Source organism: Colletotrichum navitas (assembly GCF_030913465.1).
Source record: "Colletotrichum navitas strain CBS 125086 chromosome Unknown LY79scaffold_18, whole genome shotgun sequence".
Taxonomy (NCBI): Eukaryota; Fungi; Ascomycota; class Sordariomycetes; order Glomerellales; family Glomerellaceae; genus Colletotrichum; species Colletotrichum navitas.
In genome coordinates, this window is record NW_026850564.1 from 288557 (window position 1) to 307944 (window position 19388).

Here is a 19388-nt window from a genome sequence, read left to right on the forward strand (position 1 = left end):
GCGCAGCTGGCACCAGCCGTTGCAGGGACCTGGTTGGGGAGAACCAAATCATAACTGAGCCCCCCTAATAGCTGACGGGCAGCCGTCAGCTAGTACACCTGTAGATCGTACAACAATCCAACAAAGTCCTCTTCAACCCCGCCCGAACACAACGGTTGCATTCGAGAAGCCTTGCCATGATTTGAGGGACCGCCAACTGCCTCTAGGCGATAGACAACAACCATTGCATCCCAGATGCACCAGTCATATCCCTTCCGCCAACATGTATAGGTCTCGAGGAACAGCCCCTCAGGGGGGTGGCATCCTCGGCGCCTTGAAGGCGACGGAGATGTTGGATTCAAGACCGACACTTCCAGCAGGTTAGAACATGCTGGCCCTGGTCCACTAGACACGCGATAAGCTGACAATGGACAGAAATCCTCGTTGCGATCTTGGACTACCTCCCCGTGGCAGACCTGATGCAGGTTGCTCGAGCGTCTCGTCGAATGCAGGAGATGGTATACGATGATACAAGATGGGTGGCCCGGTTGAAGAGCATGGGGTGCTGGGACGAGCAAGAGGCGAGACGCCGTTTCGAGGAGGCTGTGAAGAGGAGACGGGAAGCGGCGGAACGCGCAGCGAACGCAGCCAACAACCAGCCGGGCGCTGCCGCAGGTCATGTGGCACCGAAACTGACGAGTACGACTCTGTTCGATGCCACGGTCGAGGAAGCGCGCCGAAATCGCCAGTCCATCGTCGCCCCTCCTATCGACGGCTTCGAACGAATGACGGTGGGAGCAGCTGCAGCCAAAGACCCGTTCAAGGACCCAGAGGCACTATTGGACGTGATTAAGAATGTAAAGAGCGTGAGGGGGCGTGCGAGGGAAGAGTACGGGAAGATCTACGGCGCGCTGGCGCCCTTTTACTACGACCTGGCCAGGGCGAAGAGCCACACAGATCCCATTGTATTCCAGGTGTTTCGGGATCCCGAACGGCAGGCAAGGATGCTGTCAAACCTGCAGACGTTTGCAAAGAGCGACTGGGCGCAAGGGTGGAACCAGCGAGAGGATCGACTAATGACCATGACGAGCATTTTTGAGAGCGCGGTGCTTCGGGAGTTCGAGCAGGGTTACGAATTTTGGGACGTCGACGGTAGAATGAAGCGGTACGCGCATGTGCTGCACGCGCTCAACGGCGGCAACGCGGGACGGAGCTGTTCGTGCAGAAGCACCCCATCTTCAGCGACCGCGACGTCTTGTCGGCGAACGCGGTGGACTGCATCAACCGGGCCAACCCGGAAGACGTCAACTTGGAGCCGTCACGTGCGTTCTTTGAGATACTGCTGCAGAAGATGAACGAGCAAGCGGGGGTTATCGAGCGCATATTCGCCAACCCAGATGTTGTGTTTTGGGAATTGATGGAGAAGGTCAGGGAGGACATCATTATGGACTATATCACACCCCTATTCGACGCTACGCATGACCAGAATCGACTTTCGTACTTGAAGGCCGTGGCGGGGGTGTTTGAGCAAGGCATGCTCTTCTTCAAATCGTTGGCAGTACCGGAGGCTTTCAAGGGGAGTGTCGAGGAGAAGGCAAAAGAGATGATGCTGAGGGTGTTTGAACCGCATCTCGACCTGTACTTGCAGGAAGAGCTCGACTTCTTCACGCAACGCGCCGAGACGGAGGTGGCGGAGTGGGAGAAGAAGCTTTCGGAGCAGGACGCCTCGGTCGAGTCGTTCTACATGAGCAACTTCAACAGGCAGGCGGACAAGAAGGACTTTCTGAGCTCCTTCAAGAAGGTGGTCATGATGCCAGTCACGGTGCTGCCCTCATTTGGGACTTCGGCAGCGAAACCCGCGACGGCAAACGGCACATCCGGCATCTCGCCGCAGCCATCCAGACCACACACCCCCAGTCTTGCGCCTGGCGGCGTGGACGGCAGTGGACGGCTCAGCCCGCTTCCAGAAAAGGCACCCACCGACGAGCTGGCGGCCAAGGCAGCGCTCATGGCGTCGCGTATGGAGGGCATCAAGACGCTGTTCAGCATCGAAGTGGCCCTCAACCTAACACACACCGCCAAAACGAGCATGGCCCGGGCGTCCAGCTTCATCAAGCTAGGTGGTCAGTACGGCGAGGAGGCTCGGGAGCAGTGCGAGACCATCTTCGTGGTCATGCTCCGCATCCTCGGCAACCGGCATGTTAAACCGGGCTTTGACAAGGCCGTGGAGCACCTATCGCACTACAACCCGCGCGAGGTCAGCGACCACAACCAGTCGGGAGTGGCGCCGCTCGTGACCTTTATCGAGCTCGTCAACGTGGGCGACCTCATCTCGCAGATGATTGACGTGTTTTACGAGCAGCAGCTGGCGGGGCCAAAGATCGCCGACAAGAACGACTTCCTCGACCCGGCGGGCATCGCCAAGAAGAAGTGGGAGCAGATGCTCGACGAGAGCGTCGCGGCGGGACTGAACAAAGGCATCGACGTGCTCATGGACGAGGTCGAGTACCTCCACGGCACAACGCAGCAGCCGACCGACTACAACCCGGAGGAGACGGGCGGCATCCTCGCGGACCCAGGCCCGACGCAGACGGCACTGCGCATCGTGGAGCTCGTCTCGGCGCACACGCGCATGCTTGTCGGCAGCACCGAAAAATCCATGCTCGACGTCTTCAACGGCGAGGTCGGCCTGCGCCTCTTCACGGCCGTGTGCAAGCACCTCAAGCGCCAGCGTATCAGTACTCAGGGCGCCATAAAGCTCATCGCCGACATGAACCTGTACTTCGAGTACATCCGCACCCTCAAGAACCAGGACCTGCTGGCCTATTTCAAGGCCCTGCGCGAGCTGAGCCAGATCTACCTTATCGACCCGCGCCACGCCAAGGAGATGGCTACCATCATCGCCGACGGCGACCGCTTCGAGGGCGTTTTCCGCGCCGAGGAGGCATATGAGTTCGCCCAGCGTCGCGCGGATTGGTACCAGGTCAGGAAGGACGTCGAAAGGGCCATGTATGGCATGGAGTGTTCTTTGATGTAATCGCCGGACTGGACCAGAGAAGGCGGAAAGGGAAGACTAGGGATTGGATATTGGACGATGTCACGTTGTCACGATGGCCGTCCTCTCTAGTCTTTCTAATTTTTGTTGGATGTTTTATATCTGGAGTACCAAAATAGACGTCTCGGGAAATATGGAGGCTCCTGTTCACTAGCCCGTGCTAGTACTACCTACATACGCAGAGGAAAGAAGAAAAAAAAATACCCCCTTGCTTTTTTACCCGTTAACCTCCGTGTACCATAACGCCTCGAATGCTATATGCTTTTTGTTTGTAATCAAATTTGTAATGGCAATAATGTCGGCCGTCATCATTGACCAAAGTTCAGTTTGCGCGCGACCTTGGAACCTCTATCCTCGTCGACGACGCCGGGCCGACGCTTCAGATCCGCGCCCATCTTGTCCTCGCCGCCGCCCTTTTTGGGAAGGTCCTCCTTGCGCGTGGGCTTGGGCTCGGTGCGCCACCAGTTGTGCTTCAGCATATCCCGTGCGGTGATGCGCTTCCTGGGGTCGAGGACGAAGGTCTTCATGAGCAGGTCGACACCCTCGGGACCGACCGTGCCGAACATGGCCTGATAAAACTCCTTGCCCTTGACGGGCTCGGCGTCGTCGGGCACGGTGTAGGCGGGCAGCTTCGTCACCCCGGGCCAGTTGTCCTCGGTCGGGGTGCCGATGGCACGGCAGATGAGGGAGATCTGTTGGACCTCCGTCTCGGAAGGCATGTAGGGCGCGCGGATGATGAGCTCGGCAAAGACGCACCCGACGCTCCAGACGTCGACGGCACCACTGTAGTGCTTGGCGCCGAAGAGCAGTTCGGGTGGGCGATACCACCGAGTGATGACCTGGTTCGTCATGACCTGGTACGGGTCGGCAAAGCTCCGGGCGAGACCGAAATCGGCTAGCTTCACCTCGCCGTCGGCGGCAATGAGCAAGTTGTTAGGCTTGATATCGCGATGCAAGACAAAGTTCTCGTGGCAGAACCAGACAGCGCGGGTGAGCATTCCCATCCATGCCTTAATGTCGGCAGCGCCGTAGCGGACATTGGCCGTGTCCTTGATAAGCATCTCGAGGTCGCCGAGGGGCAGGTACTCGAGGACCAGGTTAAGGTTCTGATCCTTTGACGAGAAGACGGAGAGCAGGGAGATGATGTTGGGGTGCTGCAGCTCCTGGAGGTGCTTGAGCTCGCGTACGGCGTCTGGTGCCATGCCCTCTTGGTATTCCTTCTGGACCTTGATCTTCTTGATGGCGACGAGGGACGACGTGTTTGAGCGCAGGTGGCCGAGGAAGACGATAGCGTAGGTACCCTCTCCGAGTTTCTTACCTGTGAGGCAGTTCAGTCAGAGATTCTCATCTTTTCGCGCGGAATTCAGCAATGGAGTGAGCACTGACCCTTGACGTATTTTTTCTTCTCCTCTTCATTCATCTGCTCGGCGAGGTCCAGGGTCGGGGCCGTGGCCGACACAGGCGCCGCCGTCTTGTCCTTTGGGGGCTGTGGTGTGCCATTGCCCGAAGATGCCTGAGCGGAGGAGATATTGCGGAAAGGAGAACCGGTAGGACCCGAAGATTTGAGCGCATCGGTCGCGCGCACGACGAGGGGTGATGCCGACATCGTGGGTTGGTCGAGATAGATGTGGTCACAATGGAGAGGGTTCGAGGTTGATGGAGGGACAAGGCGGCGAGATAAAGGCAGCCTTGTGAAAGCTGCGGCAGCTGATTGGCTGCAAGCGCCACAGGTCGTGTTAAGCCACAATCAGGAAGGGGCCTGTCCGATTGTTGGATCTTGAGTCGATTCCATCAACGTATTATTACTGCAGGATGCATCCAACTCAGTAACTTCGAAATTCCGATTTTTGGCACAGAGCAAGGTCCGACCAGGAAGCTATCTCCGACATGTCTTTTCTGCAACCGCAGCGACGGAAAATGTCCCAATTCTGTCTGCTTACTGTGACACAGCACCACCACGACACATCACCTGCTCTCGTCTCTCTGACCTTTCGCAGACACTTATATTGACAATTACTCACCAGCGAGGCGCATGGGAAAGCCAAGGCCCTGCGCCTTCCAGTTCGTTACGCGGCACGGAGTGATCACTAACTGACGTGGGCATACTGGCGCGGGCAATGGCGCGGGTTGGGCTGCGAAGGAGCTAACCCCAAAAGTAATACCTACTAGAAGGAACTGTTGTCAAACCTGATGAAGCATACCTTTTAGAGTGCGGCGGTGCGGGTGGTACACGTGTAGTGGTGACCATGGTGTTGATCCAAAGCGGACATGGTTGTTCCCCGTTTGTCCGAGGTTGGCATGCTGCCCCTTGGGTGGCATGCACAATGAGTTCAGGGCTTCATCCTTCCCGCTCACCTCCCGGCCGCGGTGTTTCCCCCCCCCCCCACCTGGGTTGAGGTAGAGCACCTAAGGGGGAAAGGGGGGAGGGGGAAACAGTAGGAAAGGGGGAGGTTGGTCGAGACCTTGCTGACGTCCCTCCCTGATTGCCCGAACGATACACTTCATGTTTCCTGATCTGGTCAAAGACTAAAATCGTAAAATAGACTGGAAACCTAGGGGCCCCGAAATTTCCTCTTCTTGACGCCAGTTTTGGGGTCTCAAGCCGGGTTACTTACGGCGAGTTCGAGCTTGCTAAGTTGCGGAAAGATGCCCTCGGGGCGTCCGGCGTCAACACTCCTCCGCCTACGTCATCCCGGCGGTTCCTCCCAGACCGATGACATGGTACCCCCACAACGCGCCGTTGACTAGGGGTGAGGGTCCCAACCAGCAACCAGAACCTCTCTCAAGTGCCGATCGATTTCATGACTTCAGACACAAGGTGGGACAAACAACACGCGGTAGCAGGTAGTGTACTCTGTAGTGTAAGACGCAAAGAAGAGCGAATGTGCCCGAACACAGCCCGGGCCAAGCGGGCCACAATCAGCCATAAGCAACCAAGGCGCAACGGGGACGGGGCGCCGATGTCCTTCTTAAGTCCGCGATTGCGACCCGGGCCACGCGCTCTCTCCTGCCGCTTCTCTCGTTTTCACCACTGGTGATCAGACACTGCCCGATCTTTGACGTACGCAGGCATCTCTCGCCTGCACAGGGCGCCCCTTCATTAACCCCCAGCACCTCTCCAAGTCGGTGGACTCTGCGTGAATCATTTCAACCACATTTTTCTCCTCACCTGGAAGCGGCCTGTGCCACACTTCCTCTTTTGCGGGTTGCTTTACTGAAGTCATTCCCGTCTGATAAAATTCAATAGGCAATAACACCCGTTATTTCTGGTAAGTGACGACTACTGACCAGTCCGCTTTTCCTTGGTCGTCATATTTCGTCACCAATTCACACACACAATCTCTCTCTCTCTTTCTCTCTTTCTCTCTTTCTCTCTTTCTCTATCCCCCACTGGCTGGTTATAGTGGATTGAGAATAACCCGCCCTAACGACCTGTCACTTGAACTTTTTTGCATCGTGAACGTCTTGGCGACCTAGACTTACACCTCGAGCAGAATACGGCAGTACCATATCGCGTCGTGCCAAAATGAGGATATTATCATACTGGGTACGTTCCGTCTTCTGGACCACCCTCCCACTCGTCCGCCCAACTAACCACACTGCCCAGATCTTCCCCATTATATCAGGCCTCGTCTGGCTTGGCATGCTCCTCGGCATGCTCCTCTACTGGATCATCGACACGAACCGCGTCGTCTACCCGTCCATGACCCCCCCGCAAACCATCGCCTACATCAGCGACGTCGGCGCCTACTACCTCAAGCCCCTTTTCATCACGGGCTGCGTAATCACCGCCATTTTTCTCGACCTCTCCTTCTTCTCCGACCGCTGGCTCCGTCACCGCGGCCGCCTCGTGCCCAACACATCGACTGGCGAGAAGGTCCTGTACGGCTTCACCATCTTCTTTGCGCTCGTCGGAACCGTCGGCCTCGTTTGCCTCAGCATCTTCGATACCTACCGCCACAAGAACCTCCACCTCCTGTTCCTACTGTTGTTCATGGCCGGCTACCTGCTGTCCGCCATCTTCATCTGCTGGGAGTACCAACGCCTCGGCATTAAGTACCCCGAGCACCCCAGCCTCGCGATCTCATTTTGGATTAAGCTCGTCTTCATCATCGTCGAGGTCGCGCTAGCCGTCGCCTTCATCGTCTGCAACTTCAGGGAGACTTACAACACCGCCGCTGTCCTCGAGTGGGTCGTCGCCTTCATCTTCTCGTTCTACGTCTTTTCCTTCACCGTCGACCTGTTGCCCGCGGCCAGGACGAGGAACAAGGCGAACCGGTTCCAGAAGCCGGGGAGCATGCGCGAGTGGAACGCTGGTCAGCCTGGCCAGCCGCGTTTTTAGCTGTGCTGGCTGTGATGCTACTTATAGAAGCGAAGAATTATAATGTGAAAGGCCAAGCGGGGCAGGGGTCCACGGAGTTGTGTACAAAGCTTCACCAAAATCATGATTAATGGAACGGGGGTGCGAAACGCACCAGCATACTAGGGGGACGTTATGAGAAGCCGGTGTTTTGGCGCATCGAGATTCCCCTATTTGCCGGGATTTTTGGGCCTCTATTTAGATCTTTGCCATTTTGAACAAGCCATAGAAAATATGATACATTTCTTGGATACTCCCCTTGTATTGTTGTCCTCTCCGCTTGATCCATCAAACGGCAGAGTAGGTTGAGTCAAACGGGATGTTGCAACCTCTGTGCCTTCATATTTCCTCACCCGGTCACATACACATCTTTCTCTGCGCATGGCAGAAGAAAAGCCAATGGGCCGGCAGCATACAACAGTCACGGTGTGGGGGTAGCGTATGGCATGGGCACTGCAACTCGATTTTGTCCAGTTTTATAATCATCGCTCGTCGCCAAATAATAGGAAACGCAACTGAACAGACAGAACCCCCGCGCCCAAAAGAAAAGGAAAAGAGATGCAGACCTGTCGAGGTGAATTTGGCTACACACGAACCAAAGCTCATACGGTTCTCGCCAATCCCACCAACACCACGCGCTAGGAAACTGGAAATGTGCTTCTCTCCAAACATGAATCCCAAAGCAGGGCCGCGTATACGCCGGCCCGTCAAACCCATGAACCCATGATCCCATGATCCCAGGAACTATTCGATGATCTCACGGAACCGCGAATCCCGTGTCGGGCTGACACTCTTGTGTAGGCTCGGGTCCCGTATCGGCGGCGAAACAGGCCCCTTGATGTCATCCCTTGCCTCGACAAACCGCTCCGATCCGCTGTCTGAGCTGACAGGACTCACATCACGCGATCCCCGGGTCCTGCTCTCACCGTCCGCCGGTGACCTGGGCGCATCGGCTTCCGGTTTGCCGGCGATCGCAACTTCTCTCATGCTGGCTGACCTTGCGTCAAGGCTCGTCGCGCTCTCGTTGGCGATTCGCGTGAGTGCCACGCCGCCAATGAACCCGCGTTCATCAACGTTCTCACCCGCTGAAGAGCGACCCCGAGGCCGCGAGAAGCGTGACTTGAGCCACTCCTTCATCTTGTTCGTCGGCGACCCGCTCTCGCTCGGCGACCGGGGGTTGTCGCTGTTGAAGGCTTCCCTCTGAGTGTTGACATTAGGGATGTTCTGGTTTGCACGGCGGGAAACCGAGACATCATGGTCATCGATCGTTGCCGAAGGTTCACTGGAGTCGCACGCGATGGCCGAGTCGCCCGGAGGCTCGGGGCCCTTCGATTTGCGCTTCTCTTCAGCTCTTGCAGCCTTCTCTTCTTCCTTCCTAGCCTTGAGCTCTTGCTTCTCTCGGTGCTTCCTCTCCTTCTCTTCTTGCTTTTCTTGCTCTGCGTATGTGTTAGTCTTGAAGACGTGGGTCAATGATCAATGATCGATTACTTACCGATGATCTTGCGGTTAATCTCTTTGATTTCTCTGTCACGATCTTTTTGCTTCGCCTCGTCCCTCTTCTTCGCCTCTGCCTCCGCTCTGAGGAGCTCTTGACGCTCTCGCTCAATGGCGGCTTTCTCATTGATCTCATCAAGAACCGGCTGCACCCTCCTAGTCGCAATCTCCTCGACAGCCGCGGGATCCATAAGCATGCCACCGCCTATGTCAACCTTTCCCTTGTTTGCATTGGTTGACTCGTGTCGGGCCAGCGCAGCCATGTGTGCCTTGGATTCCCAGTCATTATTGGAACTCGGTAACACCATGCCAGTTTCGGCCGATATCTTGTCGTCCATGCCTTGGAGACGGGCTCTGACATTCCTTTGTGCAGCAGCCAGTAGCGCCTCGCGATCTTTCGCCCGCTTTTGTTCGTCGACCTTTGTTAAGTTAGAGGAGAAGATAGACATCTCTCTTCGAATGCGCTCAGACTGTTCTCGATCGTCGTTGATATCTCCATCACTAGAAGCACGGCGTCTCAATTTGCCCTTCATAGTAAACCTGCGATGAGGCTGAGCTGGCGTGCGATTGCCGTAGTATTCCTGGTATTCTCGGTCGCGCTGATGCTCCACATGCAGTTTCGATAGACGCTCTTGAGCCAGCTTATACGCTGCTTCCTGAAGGTTGACAAAGGGCTTCGGCTGATTGTCATCTGGGACGGCCTCCCCTAAATCCTGCTGGGCTTGACGGGCTTGGTCAACCATCTTTTGCTGGTGGCTGTACATTTTCTTAGCCATGGCTACGGCGGAGGCATGCAGCACGTCGGCTCTCTTCTGCTCGTCGGCTTCTGGGCCTATGGCGGGAGAAGAGGTGAACATCTTGCGGGGCAGGTTCGTGTAAGGAACAGAACCGGTAGCGTTGGTGGGGGACTTTGGCTTCATCGAAGGACCATGGGCTGCCGTGGCGGCACTCAGGGCGTTGGCAGCTGCTTGAGACTCTCCGGGATAAGACTCCTTGGGGACGGGGGTCGACTTGGCCCGTGGTCTTGTCCTTTTTGTCCCTGGCATGGCACTTTGGGCCGCTGAAAGAGAGCCAAGGCCGTTCGTCGAGGTTGAGGTGATGTGGGCAGGTTGTCCAACAGAGCGACTTTGTTTGAAAGCCTGATTAGCAGCGCTGCTTCCCCAGGATTCGTGGGCGGATTGAGGTGGTGTCATGTTGGTAGTTGTCTGTTTCCTTGCCGATGCTGATGCCAATAGCGCAGCCTTTGCGCCGGCTGAACTCGAGCTGGGCTCCCAGGCGGGAGCCATTTTGTAATCTTTTGCGAGCATGGCAGCCGCAGAGGCAGAGGTTGACTTTTCGGGTTTCCAGACTTCAATTGATTTTTGGCTCGCCCAACCTAAGGACGCGGCAGCTCCGGCAGCGGCTCCGTCTGGTGGTAGACCGGGGGACGGGAAGCTGGGGAGATCCCGCGGGTTGGCGTACTTTAATCTGCCGGAGCGGTCTGCTACATACAAGGAAAAAGGGAATATAATTAGCAAAGACCTTATTTCGTCCGGCACCAAGGCTCGTATTCACGGGGAAGGTATGTTTCAATACCTGTTGTCGGCACCTGATGCCGTGCTTCCGCCATGGCTGGCTGCTGCGGCTGCTTCGCTGTTTTGGAACTGGGTTGCATCATCAGCCCGCCCGGTGCCGGCTTGGTGGTACTGGTACACTTGACTTCCCACTCCCCCCCTTGTAAATAGGCTCCTATTCTATGGCGGGTGACAAGGGTAAATTGCTTTTAGTTTAGTATACAATATACAGGGAAACGAGGGTGAAATGTGGGAAGCCGCAGCGATGTACGGCTTACACGGGACGAGAGAGGTGGACGCGTGGGCAGGTGGATTACCAAGAGCCCCCACGCAATGTTATTTCTGGCGTCGCCCTGGTCCGTGTTGCAGAAGCGACAAACTCGTATCAAGAGGATCGAGAGTTGTACTGGGGAATATCGTCAGAGGATTGAGGAATTAGACGGTCAAAGAACCTGTACAGTGCAGTGCAGGAAGAATAGGGCATGACATAGAGGCGCAGGCGGCCCCCGGTCCCCCAAACGAGGGAATCGGAGTTATATCATTGAACCACAAACATATTTGAGTGGTGAAGGGTGGGCAGTGCGAACGCACGATGAGGTATGCTTCGGCTGGTGAGCCGGCCAGTGACGGTGACACGGCTTGCGCAGCTTAGTGCTGGTGGCTAGTCGTAGTGAGCAGCAACGACGCCGCGCCATACGTCATGCGGGGTTCCTTTCCATCCGTTTGTGGCCTAGTGCTGGCGAGCTAGCTTTCCGCCCCTGTCGACATCCACCATCGCATCCCATCCCAACCGCGGACTCCTTCTGCTGAGGGTTGTTTCCTTTTCCTTTTTTTTTTCCTTTTCTTTTTCTGTATCGCAAACGACTTCTTGAAAGCTGGGTTTATTCGGCATAGTCCATCTATTGTCCGCTCCTTTGTGGCTTCGGACCAACACCCTCCCGTCTATGGACACGGACAGTCCGGACCCTGACCACGCTGAGTGGAAGACCACGTTCTGGACACCGTATTGGGCAATGGATAATAATGCCCGAAGTTGGAAGGACTCGAGCTAGCCCTAGCCTGACAACGGGCTTCTGTACGTGTCAGTTGAGTAATTTGGATCTACATCGTCACCGATCGCGAAGCCCGAGACGCCGTCATGATGGCAACGGTCGACGGTAATGAGGGGCAGAGACACCATATCCGAAAAGCAAGATCACCCATACACTGAGAGACAGGTCTGACTTTGGTTGTCTTGCTGCAGTGCTGAGGGCTCATCGTCCGACGTATAGAATGGTGTACAGCCAGCCGCACCTCGGATGGATGGTGGTTGCGATCGGCAGCTACAAGCACGGCTTCCAGAGCGTTGTCGAATATAATCCAGCTTGAGATGTGATCCGATAGTCTGGAACACGCTCAGTCCGCGGGACGTAGTAGTGCTTTGACGAAGCCATGGTCATGTTATCGATTGGAGGGCTTTGCAGGCTGGGCTCAGCTTGTACAAACCTACACCACTGCAGCCGCAGATACCATCCGTGGGCGACATCAAGAGTCCTTACCCCGGTTCTTAAGCTTTTTGGGATGTGCAGGGGTCACCCGAACCCTGGCCAAGGACCCCCCAGCCCACTGACCTGACAACGACACGGGATGGAGACAGACAAATGAAGTTCGAGGGCAACTGACGCTAGACCTGACGGTAGCCTGAAGAGAAGGCCCTCACATCCTTCTCTCTGAGCATGCCAAATCGTGGCGTCACTCCTCCTTTTCACTCACACATCTCACTCCTAATCTCTGCACACACGCCCATTGACCACCGACTCTTGGTTTCTGCACTGCCGCCCGTCCCCCCCAAGCGACTCTAGTGCAAATTTTCTTTGTTGGCCATGGACAACAACAACGGCATAACCTCAGTTCTGAACTTCCGTGACGTCGGCTCCACCGTGAACAAGTTTCTTGGGCGCAGGTACGTCTCTGTCTGAAACCGCACAACACATTGAGTCACTCAAGCTGATTCTCTCATGTGTGTATCCAACAGGCTTATCCGAGAAGGCCAGCTGTTCCGATCTGCAAGACCAGGTATGTTTTGGGGTCTTGCAACGCGTGCTTGTCCCTCTGCTCAGGCTTGACAACTATAGATGATGCCTCCCTAGAAGACAGGAAGCGCCTTCGAGAGGACCTGGGTATCAAGGCGGTCATTGACTTGCGCACAAAGTAGGTGCATGTGCAACCCTTAGATTCCTCGGCTCTGGAATGCCAGAACCCATATGTCAGATCAACAGCTGACGCCACCCCCAGGACCGAACACGTCAAGCAGGCGAAAAAACGCGAGGCCGATCTCCAAGTCCCTGCCTTGCTGCAGTCCAACGCTGCGCTAGCCGAGCCAGTCCAGATCTCAGGCCTAACGTATCACGAGATCAGGATTACGGGCGGGGACTTCGAGCGGTTCTTGCTGAAGCAGCTGTCTTGGTGGGGTTTTTGGTAAGAGAAGTCGACTTTTATTCCTCCTCAAAGGCTGACGCATACTCCGCCGTTTGAAGCCGCCTCATCGTCCTATTCCTCTTGAGCTATCGCAATGAAGGCATCTCCGTCCTGTCTAGAGAGGTGATGGTGCCACGTGGCCTGGTTCGTCTAGGCCTCGATACCCTGGATCAATCTGGTGAAGAAATTGCCAAGGTACAACAAGTGAGAGTGGTGGCGATGACCTTCACCAATTACTAACAAGCAAATTAGGCTCTCAAGGTCTTCCTTGACCCGTCGACGACACCTACTCTGGTTCATTGCACACAGGGCAAGGACAGGACAGGGCTGATAGTTTCTCTGGTGTTGATGATTCTCGACGTGCCAATTGAAGCCATCGAGTATGACTACATGCTGACCAGCGGTGCACTTGAATCCGAGAGGGAAGACCGGCTAGCCGAAATTAGAGAGATCGGCTTGACGGACGACTGGTTTGAGACAGCCCCTGACATGATCGTGCGAACCGCTCGGCATCTTGACAGCGTCTATGGAGGGATCGCGGGGTACTTGGACAAGATCGGATTCGGCCAGGATGATCGCCAAAGGCTCAGAGAGCTTCTGCTGTACTGATCTTGATGGCAACGGTGCAGGCTGCGAAATGTGCCGGCCCACCATCAGAACAATCCGCTGGCAGACATCAATCGCTGGCCACAGGATGGATGTACTGTGAAACTTCCGTCTCTCATTTCTTCGTGAATCGACCCTGCATCCAGCATCGGTACATCTTCAGCTTGCGGGCTCGGTTTACGAGCATGCGCCTGTCGACGCCAAGGTCATCGACGATGAACTCTGCCTTGGTGCCTTCTGACGTTTCTTGCGTCTTGCCGGTCCAGATTTGCTCTAGCTCATCCTTTTCGAAGAAATAAACACGGGTACCGTCGCCGCGCACGTAGAAATTCTCGTCGAGGTAGCGACCTTTCTTGAACCGAACCTGGGCGAGATCACCTCTTCCATAGTCTCGGAAGCAAACCTGGCCGCCTGGCTTAAGTAGACGGTAGACATTGGAAACCGCCTTGTTCCACTGGCCGGGGGCCAAGGCTGAAAAGATGAAGATGAGAATAGCAACGTCGACGGAACCCTCCTCAAGACCGGGCGGGAGCTCATCGCTCGTCACGTCCCAGACGTCCGCCTGCATGCGGTCTTGGTTGTAGGATTCATGGGTTCGCATGACCTCTACGGCCTGCTTCGAATAATCACAGGCATGAACCTTAAGGCTTGGGTTCTTGTTGGAAGCAAGAATGGGAAAAGCGGTGTTACCCGCACCAGCACCGATCTCAAGGATTGTGACACTGCCAGCATCCTCCCTAGTCACCTCAGACAATATGGGGAATTCCTGCTGCAGCCACTTGCGGTTCTTGAAAAAGTTGGCAGTGTTGTTCTTGTAAAACAGATCCCACATTCTAGCCGGGTTATTGTTGAATCTGTCTGAAGAGTTTTGTTAGTCAACTGCGCTTAGAAAATGTACTGAACACAACAGTAGGTTTTAAAATGGTATTGTCAGATGGGAGCGAAAGACTATAAGAAGAAGTTTTCATCATAGGATTCAGATGAACTATGCGATTGTGCTGGAGTATCATCATAACACCAGGGCTGTGAAATAGGCAGAGATTGAGAGGGAATAGAAACTTACTTTTATCAAAGTCAGAGACCGGAGACTGCCGCTGCATTTCGTACTGCTGCTCAGCATACTCCTTGTATGCATCGTCAGTCTCGACATGGTCCCAAGCGTTGAACTCGAAGACATCATCCTGTTCGCCGAGTAGGCGGCTGCCAAACTGGAACGGGTCGCTCCTCTTTTGGTTGTACTGAGGGTCGTGAGATCTGTGAGGCGGTTTCTCCTCCTGGTCGGTCGGCGCTGACACCTGAAGGTCGGCCGTTTTCTCGATGAGAACTTGCTCATCTGCACCCGGGAGCGCTTCTCCAACTGCGAGGGAAGCCATGGTTTGTGTGCGAAGCTACCAGACAGATCTTGGATCTGACACACTGCTTTGCGTGAGTAGCACACAGGCCCACAGGATCTCCGATCTCGTTGGCAAAAGAGGGAGTGGTTGAGAAGGAGAAGGGTCGTAAATTTTCTTGCCTGCGCAAGTTTTTGTTCGCGAAAAAAAAAAACCCACGTTGGTGGGGCACGTCTTCGGTGACATGAAGAGCCGCCAGCCGATCCAGCCAATCAAGAGGAGGTTAGCTACCCCATTGAATGGCGCGCCAGGTGGGTGAATTGCGCAAGGAGCGGTACGTACTTCCGAGCCCAGAAGAAGATTGTACCTAAGTAGTCCGTGAGGCGCAGACTACCTACGTCCACATAGATATCACCAGCCATCAACGGCTGTTCACTCGCGCAACGATTATCACGACGGGCCCAATCGTACAAATTGAGACTGCGTGCCGAATAAGCCCATACCTTGTACACGCCGCTCGCTATTCATCGCCATCGAAGCCCGCCGTCCTCCCCCGACCTGTGACCATGGCTCCATCTCTTGTTCGTCCCCAGGGCCACCTGTCCCCTGCTGAGGCCCTCGAGCTGGCCCAAAAAGCACCGGCGATTCTGCAAAACTATCCGAAGGCGTTCTCATCGTCGCCGCTGCTATCCTTGTTCTCAGCCACTGAGACCCCCGAATTGTGGACAATCTACGAGAACCTCCTCCTTGCCTGCCTCCGGACCGGCGACAGCCCATCAGCACACCAATGCCTCGAGAGGCTAACACTCCGCTTCGGAGACGAAAACGAGCGCATTATGGCATTCAAGGGCTTGGTGAAGGAGGCGGAGGCCGACAACGATGGGGAGCTGGCGCAGGTGCTCATGGAGTACGAGACTATCCTCGGGGCCAATGCGACGAATATTGTTTGTCTTGGAACACCTTCTAAGAGCTTGTCACACACGCTAACCCTATGCAGCCCGTCGCGAAACGTCGCGTTGCCCTTCTCAAGTCAACTGGCAAGATACCCGAAGCTATTGCAGCTCTCAACTCTCTGGTCGACTTCAATCCCACGGATGCAGAGTCGTGGGCGGAGCTTGCCGACTTGTACCTTTCGCAAGGTCTCTACTCGCAGGCCATCTTTGCACTCGAGGAAGTCCTCGTTCTGACCCCGAACGCATGGAACGTAAGCGTACTCCGAAATCCTTCCCCGACCCCGGCAATTGCTGATACATACTAGATGCACGCACGCCTGGGCGAAGTTCTGTACATGGCAGCTTCAGCCTCTGAAGGGTCCTCGCAACAGCAACTAGTTGAGTCGGTAAAGAGATTCAGCCGAAGCATCGAGCTATGCGACGACTATCTTAGGGGTTACTACGGGCTGAAACTGGTGAGTCGTGTGTCTAGTCAACGTTGCAAAATCATGGCTGACAGCTAGCAAGGTCACGAACAAACTGATCCAGGAGCCTTCAAAGCCATCGAGGCAAACAGATTCAGAGGAGTGGGCCCTTCCCGACGTCACCGCGTTACAGAAACTCAATGAGCTGGCGACACAAAAGTTGGCAGATATTGTACGCCGTAACGGAGCACAGGAGAAGCTCTGGCAGGGCTACGACGAGTCAGAAGTGGCAGCGGCACGAGATTTGCTGTCAAAGGAGTCGGCCGAGCTCGTGAGATGAGCAATGGATTACCCAGATACGGCGAGCAGCCAACCTCACATTGACAGGTCTTGTGATCAAGAGGTCACGTTGAAAAGCCACCATACCAGCACGCTTCATGCGAGGCATTGCCGAGTGGATCGCCGTTTACCAGGGGTAGCAGGCAATCAGAACACTCAAGCAACGTCAAGCAGCAAAGATTTTGTCTGCAACACATCATCCCTGTGCCACTAGCCATACCCAAGTTTCCTTGGCCACTCTGCTGGCCAACTGCGGACAAGTTGTTCAAGCATACGAGAGCCAAACAGTGGGTAACATTCATTTTGGTATTATGTTCAGGCGCAATTTGGCCGTGAACTCTGGTCGAATGAAGAGGCCGTCTCATAATTGGGCTGGAATGGGAGCCATGATACGTCTTTAGTTTTTGTAGAAGTCACGACAGACATGTTTCATACGGGGGCAGAGTCCCTGCTAATGGAGACGAATTTTTTACTAGTTCGAGTTCCATTGTTCGTGTCGCGGCCGCGCCCGCCATCGTGCCCAATGGTAGCAGCAATAGGTTGTGCTATGGCGTAGGGCCGCATGCCATCTAATGTTCCAGGTGTGCCGCTGGGGAGCCCGACGGGCTAACGCGGCCCACCGGATGCGCTGGCAGTGAGTCAGTAAGGGTTGAGCCACGGGATGCATCTCATCAAGCTCAGGCACCATCATTTGACGGCCTGGCCATGCACATCAGGATGCGCCAGGCTCTCGAGTGTCCCGTCGGGCGCTACGAAGGCTTCATCGGGCTTGAGCATTGTCGGAAGGGACGACTGACAGAACACATGGATGCCAATCAGATGGCGCCGACAAGATCGAGGTGTCACGTATATATCCGGGCAGTGCCGTGTAAGTAAGCTCGAGGCAAAAAGAAGCAATTTTATGCCGGTACCATATTTGACCGCCCCTGTCATCTGTTGTGTTTTCAAGTTACCTGGCGCCGCGAACGACCGAGAAAGAAGGAGCCGAGCCTCGAGGGACGCCCACAAATAAACGTATCAGACTGGCAACTCTTCAGAGTTCTACCGTCCGAGTGCTCCTTCTCCCATCCTATCCGCCTTTGGGATCATGTCGTGTCACTCCAAATACCTTGCATCGTTTTTTCGAGTCATTAAGCAACTGCACGATTGCCAGTGCCGCGCGTACGCAGCGGGACAACCCACATAAAGGGAGAAGAAGACTGAAGGCGGATATATGTATCTCAATTCCATGTTAGTGTCACTGCTCTGAAATGAAATTTGTTCGTCCAGCCTGGCGTGAAGCAGGCTGTGCCGAATTAACTGCATAGGAAGCCAGGCTAGGCAGGATGAAGACGACCTGGGGAAGGACACGACATACCCGGGAGTGGAGACGCGGAGCGGTACGGCATCACGGCGAGTGCGCACATGGGTACGGTACCTCGTTGCAGGGCTCAGCGGCGGCAAAGCTCAGCTCATGGCAGAATCGAGAGGGGCTTGTTGCGTTCCATGGTGTCGACTCATGGCGGCTGCGGTCCAAGATACGGTGAGTGGATTTGAGGTGGAGGGGGCCAACGTAGAGCTGACGGCTGCCTGTCTTAGTCGATGCCCGTCCACGTACAATTACCTGTACGATGTATACGCCCCCCGCCAGATAAGGTGGTAAGCAAGGGAGGCAGGTAGGTAGGTGGGCGAGGCGAGGCGAGGTAGGTCAGGTACGTCCCCCTCCCGAGTTGCTACTGGCCCAGTGAACGGCGCGAGCCAGAGTCGTGAGCCCGAGATGCCGGGCATTGGCTCGCGACGGCCCTAAAAGCAGGACAGGAGCAATATGTTGTCGGAGACAGACTAACAACCAGGAGATGAGATTGATGGAAGGCCTCGCCCCCAACTTACGTCCCCCTCCTTCCCTACCCCCCTGTCCCCCTACCTTTACCCTTCCGCCGTATCTCATCCAAATAAATACTTTGCGCCGCCTCTTCTAGCCTGCTTGCGCTCACACATTCTGACCGCCGAATTCCCCGTCTCTTTTTTCTGCCTACCTACTGTCCTCCTGTGGTAGTCCGACCTTCTAACACTCCCTCTTACAGACCGACAACGGCATAAAGGTGGAAAAAAGAAGAAAAAAATGATCGTCGCGTAGCGGCCCCACCGACATTAACGGATCAAACGTCCAAACCACGCCTTTTTCAGCACGTTCCTCACCGAAACCCTGAGCAACCCACCCCCCAAAAATCCAGACACACAGCCAGGCACGGCACGGTGCCCGGTGTATTGAGAACTGACAAACTTATTCATTGGGCAGGGTATATTGCAGTGCTACCTGGGTAGGTGCAGTTAGTTCATCGTACCCAAGTCCAAACAAAGTCTCTCCTCTCACATTTCTTTCCCCCGTCCCAAGCCTATCCGAACGTCGTTTCTAAGAAACCAAAAAGGCGCTCGACCACATCCCAAAAGAGATCAGGGTGTTGGGTCTGATCTGCTGCCATCATCTCGTCCCTGGCAGGTCTCAGCTCCGGGCTCTCAGGTCGTCTTCCGCCCCTTCTTCTGGTTTCTCTGTCTCAACTCCCGACGCACCACCGAGGGAGGTACCTACCTACCTAAGGAAGGGCACAAAGACAAACTAAGGTACGTTCAGACCTTCTCTCAGCTACCGTTGTCACTTATGCCATTGTTTATTTGCACGCGTCTGGTGGGATGTTGTCGCATTCCTCAGTCACCCCCTCGCGTTGTTGCTAGCATGGACGCGGATGTTGTTTCTGCAGCGTCGTTGCTCCGCGTCGTTTCCTCAAAGACCGTCGGTTCGCCTGTCCTTCCATCTTCCCTGTCAACAAGCTACCAAGTGCCGGCTACCTGCGGCCAGTACGCATGGCAATCAAGCATC

At 55.3% G+C, this 19388-nt stretch overlaps 7 protein-coding genes across 7 annotated transcripts; 4 read left to right on the forward strand and 3 right to left on the reverse strand.

The window, feature by feature from the left end:
* Window positions 1-262: 262 nt before the first annotated feature.
* LY79DRAFT_668419 (exocyst complex component Sec10) lies at window positions 263-3016 on the forward strand (the record flags this gene model as incomplete). Its single annotated transcript, XM_060563526.1, has 3 exons — window positions 263-359; window positions 415-1154; window positions 1205-3016. The coding sequence occupies 3 exons, from the start codon at window positions 263-265 to the stop codon at window positions 3014-3016; spliced, it is 2649 nt and encodes an 882-aa protein (XP_060415930.1).
* A 326-nt stretch (window positions 3017-3342) lies between these two features.
* Window positions 3343-4640, reverse strand: LY79DRAFT_511834 (kinase-like domain-containing protein; the record flags this gene model as incomplete). Its single annotated transcript, XM_060554308.1, has 2 exons — window positions 3343-4352; window positions 4421-4640. The coding sequence occupies 2 exons, from the start codon at window positions 4638-4640 to the stop codon at window positions 3343-3345; spliced, it is 1230 nt and encodes a 409-aa protein (XP_060415931.1).
* A 1564-nt stretch (window positions 4641-6204) lies between these two features.
* LY79DRAFT_126422 (Frag1/DRAM/Sfk1 family protein) lies at window positions 6205-7545 on the forward strand. The gene is made up of 3 exons (XM_060550808.1): window positions 6205-6303; window positions 6529-6581; window positions 6642-7545. The coding sequence occupies exons 2-3, from the start codon at window positions 6561-6563 to the stop codon at window positions 7374-7376; spliced, it is 756 nt and encodes a 251-aa protein (XP_060415932.1). The 5' UTR covers window positions 6205-6303; window positions 6529-6560; the 3' UTR covers window positions 7377-7545.
* Window positions 7546-8138: 593 nt separating this feature from the next.
* On the reverse strand, window positions 8139-10497 carry LY79DRAFT_588982 (uncharacterized protein; the record flags this gene model as incomplete). The annotated part of the gene is made up of 3 exons (XM_060560982.1): window positions 8139-8830; window positions 8887-10368; window positions 10464-10497. 3 exons carry the CDS (start codon window positions 10495-10497, stop codon window positions 8139-8141), a joined length of 2208 nt encoding a protein of 735 aa, XP_060415933.1.
* A 1806-nt stretch (window positions 10498-12303) lies between these two features.
* Window positions 12304-13507, forward strand: LY79DRAFT_512122 (tyrosine/serine protein phosphatase; the record flags this gene model as incomplete). Its single annotated transcript, XM_060554336.1, has 6 exons — window positions 12304-12383; window positions 12456-12496; window positions 12556-12631; window positions 12716-12898; window positions 12958-13093; window positions 13151-13507. The coding sequence occupies 6 exons, from the start codon at window positions 12304-12306 to the stop codon at window positions 13505-13507; spliced, it is 873 nt and encodes a 290-aa protein (XP_060415934.1).
* Window positions 13508-13619: 112 nt separating this feature from the next.
* Window positions 13620-14877, reverse strand: LY79DRAFT_588984 (methyltransferase domain-containing protein; the record flags this gene model as incomplete). The annotated part of the gene is made up of 2 exons (XM_060560983.1): window positions 13620-14362; window positions 14568-14877. 2 exons carry the CDS (start codon window positions 14875-14877, stop codon window positions 13620-13622), a joined length of 1053 nt encoding a protein of 350 aa, XP_060415935.1.
* Window positions 14878-15238: 361 nt separating this feature from the next.
* Window positions 15239-16997, forward strand: LY79DRAFT_548536 (tetratricopeptide). Its single transcript, XM_060557410.1, has 4 exons — window positions 15239-15779; window positions 15833-16039; window positions 16094-16243; window positions 16296-16997. Exons 1-4 carry the CDS (start codon window positions 15402-15404, stop codon window positions 16530-16532), a joined length of 972 nt encoding a protein of 323 aa, XP_060415936.1. The 5' UTR covers window positions 15239-15401; the 3' UTR covers window positions 16533-16997.
* Window positions 16998-19388: the final 2391 nt, after the last annotated feature.